The 4,852-nt window shown below is 40.9% G+C and overlaps 1 protein-coding gene across 3 annotated transcripts in view; it reads left to right on the forward strand.

The window, feature by feature from the left end:
- LOC101855555 (centrosomal protein POC5) overlaps nucleotides 1-4,448 on the forward strand; it is an 18,392-nt gene extending 13,944 nt beyond the window's left edge. For 2 of the 3 annotated variants that reach the window (XM_005096288.3, XM_005096289.3), the window contains exon 12: nucleotides 2,871-4,448. In XM_005096288.3, the coding sequence (XP_005096345.1) occupies nucleotides 2,871-3,074 (204 nt within the window). In that variant the 3' untranslated portion in view covers nucleotides 3,075-4,448. The remainder of the gene's footprint in view (nucleotides 1-2,870) is intronic. The other variant, XM_035969204.1, reaches the window with a different exon arrangement.
- The last annotated feature ends 404 nt before the right edge of the window (nucleotides 4,449-4,852 follow it).

Here is a 4,852-nt window from a genome sequence, read left to right on the forward strand (position 1 = left end):
TATATATATACATACAAGAGGGATGGCTGACTGGTTGGCTGGATGGATTGGTGGATGGACGGATGGATGGGTGGATGGATGGATAGATGGATGGATGGATGGATGGGAAAACAACAGTTCTTTAGTAAAACACATATTTCATAGCACAGACATTTCTATAAAAGGAGACAACAATCCTTTGGAAGCTGTGTGGGTCATTTTTGGAGGCCAACATAAAACTGTTGAAAGAATAAATCATGTTCCTAGGTACATGTGAACTTTTATAGGTTTAAAGCCCCTCTTAACACTGTAAGTTTACCCAAGAGGCAGGACCTCCGAATTTAATGTGTATCTCTGATAGGACTGAGCCAAAGGGGGTAGGGCCTTAAAAACTCCCCAAAACTCCCCAAATTCAGAACGCTCCATTGGGGATTCGAACCAGGGCTATCCTCTCTGTGATTCAGCATGATACCGAGTCAATGATCAGCTACTTCCTATCAAGGAGTGTAGACCTACGTATACATCCGGGCAAGTCGAAAGTAGTGAAGCTAGGAAAAGTGTCAAGCCCTGCTGTGACAGTGGAAGACACTGCCCTAGAAGAAGTGGACTCCTTTACCTACCTTGGAAATGTCATCAATGGTAAAGGTGGAACTGAGGCAGATGTAAAAGCAAGAACCGCAAAGGCAAGATCAGCATTCAATCAATTATCAAATGTCTGGAAAGCAAGCAACATCTCACTGCTCCCCAAGATTTGATTCTTTGATTCCAATGTGATCCTTTATGGCTACTAAACTTGGAAGACAACAAAGACAGTGCTGAATAAAGTCCAGACTTTCATCAACAGATGTATGAGGAGTATACAGTCCGTGCCGGCTTTAAGCACGCCGGCTTAAAGCACGTTTCGGACTCAAGCACGCTAAACGGCTCTTACCAAAATTTTTCTATATAAATTACACGCCTTTAAGCATGGTAACTTCGGCTTCAAGCACGCTTCATTTACAAGACAGTCAATATTTTCATGATGACCCATCAAAGTTCGAACACAGTCTACACCGCAGCAGTGGAGTGTGTCAAGAGAAACACAAAGAACACAAGTGATGGACACACACTCTCACACGGACACACACTCTCACACGGGCGGAGAGGAAGGCAGATGCACACAGCCATGCATGCGGACATAGGATCTAGCCTAGGCCTAGGGCCAAGCTACACACGACCCCAAAAAAGTACAAAGAGAGTCGGGGAGAAGAGAAAGGGAGGCTGGCTGCGATTTCACCTTTGACCCTCGCTATCCATTAATCCTGATTGTGTATCACGCGCGAGGTGGGATGAAGGCGGTGGTATGAGTGGCACAGCGGGCAGTGGTACGCACAGGCAGTGTGTAGGCTTAGTATGCTGTATTGTGACTGGCCGTCTAAATTAAGTTTTCATTTCCCATTCGACCACAAAACAAAAACAAACAAATCAACAAAAACTACCATGGCGGGTGTCTAAATAACAATGCACACTTTTGTTGGACCGCTATAGGCCTACTTACAAACAAAGGAAAATAGAACAGGAAATTTTCTACTTGAAAATCCCTGGATTATGTCTACTTCGTACTCAAGCACGCTTCGACTTTAAGCACGCTTAAGCTTTCTCCTGACGACCGTGCTTAAAACCGGCATGGACTGTACTAAGAATTAAGTGGCAGGATAGAATAAGAAAAGAAGAGCTGTGGGAAAGGACAGGATGAAAGGATATAGAAGTAGAAGTAAGACTAAGAAAATGGTGATGGATGGGATACACCTTGTAAAAGCCCAGCGGAAACATCACGAGACAGTCACTGCAGTGGAACCCACATGGAGCATGAGGCAGGGGTAGGCCAAGGGAAACATACAGATGTGTGGAAAGGGACATGAGAGAGATGAAGCTCACTTGGAACAAGCTAAGAAGGATGGCCCAGGATAGAGATAAGTGGAAGGAGCTTGTATGAGGCCTATACCCTGCCAGGGGTGAAAGGCACTGATGATGATGATGACTTCCTTTTGACTAAGATTGATGAAATTATTGAGAGACCAAGTGGCCTCCCTTGTTACTAAGGTTACTGAAACTCTATAAAACCACACTCTTCACTGACTTGTAAGCTGTGTCATAGAATTTCAATTGTTTAATTGAGCCTCGATTTTCTTTGAGTCCTTAGTATGACGACCCCTGTCAGAAAAATAACAACTAAAGAAGTGAAAGTAAATAACTTATCAATTGATGGGCATGTATAGTTTAGTGTCCTGATACTTCAATTCTCAATGCTAGGTAGATTTCTTTCTTGTCTCTGGAAAAAACAACAAAAAAACCTGTCCCTCAACCTAGCCCCCCAGTCATCTTTCCACCATGTATCTTCTATCTTGTTCAATAGTAAGGTGCAAGTGTTTGGAGGGGGCAACTTGTAGGTCCTTCTTCTTTTCTTTCTTTCTGTTGTTTCTATCTATCTGTCTGTCTTAGTTTTTCCTTGTCCCATATATCTTTGAGCTTCTTTTAACTTAAATCTCAAACTAAACTTGCTGTTTTGTTTTCTTGTTTGTCTTTTTTGTCTACCTATTGTAATGTGTTCTGCTGTCTATTTTGTTCGTCTATTATAATGTTTTCATCTTTATGTCCATGGGTGGTTCATGGATTTCTGGTACTGGTGTGGTTTGCTCCTTCTTTTCTATCAAATGTCTGTCATCCTTATCTCTCCTCCATCTTTTTTTTGGTATATATTACTCTCTAGGAACACTTCTTATCTTCCTCACACATATATGACCTACTTGTGTTGCAAGTGCTTTAAAACTCATTCTAAAACTAAAAACTAAAATTTAAAACTGAAAACATTTTGTCCATCTATTATAATGTTTTTGTATCACTATATCCAGCAGACCGTGGGCCGAGCGACTGCCAGTAAGTACCCAAGGTCAGCCAGTAACGAGCAGTCAAGCAAGTCCCTCAGAGAGTCAGGCACTGAACAGGGCAGACTGGGCTCTGCTGGACTACCTGGCACCTCATCCAACGCCGGTCAAACATTCAAACCACTGGCCGGCCAGACTGGTCATCCACAGACTATCAAAGTTGTTGACTGAGACATTATAGATACTTAACAAGTTATTTATTTGTACCAGATGTAATATTGGGAAGGTAAAATGGCTATTTTGTCCTTGGAAGTATTAGCTACTTGGTACTGTTGTCAGTGTTTGCTGGGGAGACAGAGGGTTTATCCAGGGCCCTAGTCAAGTTGCTCCACAGACAGCCAGTTCATATTTCACAACTACTGTATAAGTAACAACACAGAGAATGAGGCTGAAATCTCCTCCCCCCCTCCCCCCTCCTACCCACACTTCCTACCCAGCACCTTTGACAAGTGTTGTACAAACAACAGTTGTTATTATATGTGTCACGATACAGTGGAATCAGGCGCTCATCAATTTTTGGGCATATAAGGTTTTTGGTATCATCTTAAAGCTTGTTTGTTTGTCTTGCTATTAATGAAAAATATAGACATCTATCTTGAATAGGTGTTGAGATATTTTTGATTTAGGGAGATAGGGGTTACCTGGTGTCAAAGTCAAAAGTAAAATATGCAAGAAAATGACTATCAAAGTTTGGTGAATTCCAAAGCTTAAGCTTAGAAATTTATATTTTTTTTATGCCTTTGATTGATGCCTTTCAGTAAAATCCAGGCTGAAATCTGCTATTAAGTGGACATAAAAGGTGTTGAGCCAAAAAAAAAACCCTCAATAAAAATTGTCTGATAAGGGAAAAATTTCGGTTTCTTTGATTTCAGTATTTTGATTTCACCTTGACACCGCTCATATTTTTTTCGCAATTACCGACACGGAGAGAAAGCCTCTTATAAATTTTTCCCCAACTCTGCGCTGATCACTGTAACATGACATGCATTCCATAGGTTGTACCTGTAGTTGTGGGTTGAGTTTATTATGACTGGAGCAATGACTTCTTTTTTTCAAATACCACGCAAAGCGTGACACTTGGATTAAAGTTCATTATGCTCTCCAATAACTGATAAATAGATAGAAATGCAGAAAATTGTGCCCAATTTATTCCACCACTACAATTTTAGAAATAGTGTTCTGCGTGAGGTGCATTTTTGTACTGGGGTGTGACGTTTTATTTTTGCATGTTGTGATTTATGGTCTTCGTTCAGAAAGAGCCCTTTTGTCTTGTAATTTGTCACTATGGATGGGGGCAGGTTTGTTTTTGAGGGAGGGCTAGGCTGATATTTTCTGACACTGACATTTTGACTAAACCATGGATCTGGACAGAGGGATTTTGGCTTTTTGAGATCTCACTATGTCATTGTTACGCAAGTCTCAAACATGCCGATAGTTTTGTTTCTATTTGTGGTATGTCATTATGATCTATGACTGGCCCAGCATGTTGACATGGAAACAACAGTTTGTATATTAAACACTTGCAACATTCAAAAAAGAAATTAACTCTCGCTCTGTCTTCATTCATTTTTTGCATTGTCTCCGTATTTGTCACATATAATACAACTACAGTGTTGCAATCACGAAATCATTATGTCACCCGACCTGACCTTCAATAATTTATCTATAGAGGCACCAGCCATCCATATACAGGTGCTGTTTTAGCCTTTTTCCTGTCTGTGGATTAATATTCTTTTGTCTAATTTGGTTCCACTTCCATGCTCCCTGTATCCATGGTTCTCAACCTGGAAATCGCCTGTGATTCTATGGATTATGTCACCCCAAGCTCATGATGTTGCAATCTCAAGCACATTATGTCACAAAGTGTCAAGGTCACAAAGCCATGATGTCACAAATACATCATGCGATTAATGTGTATAATTCAATCATAGTGTCACAAGCATGTGTGT

This window comes from Aplysia californica, unplaced genomic scaffold, assembly GCF_000002075.1.
Source record: "Aplysia californica isolate F4 #8 unplaced genomic scaffold, AplCal3.0 scaffold00125, whole genome shotgun sequence".
Taxonomy (NCBI): Eukaryota; Metazoa; Mollusca; class Gastropoda; order Aplysiida; family Aplysiidae; genus Aplysia; species Aplysia californica.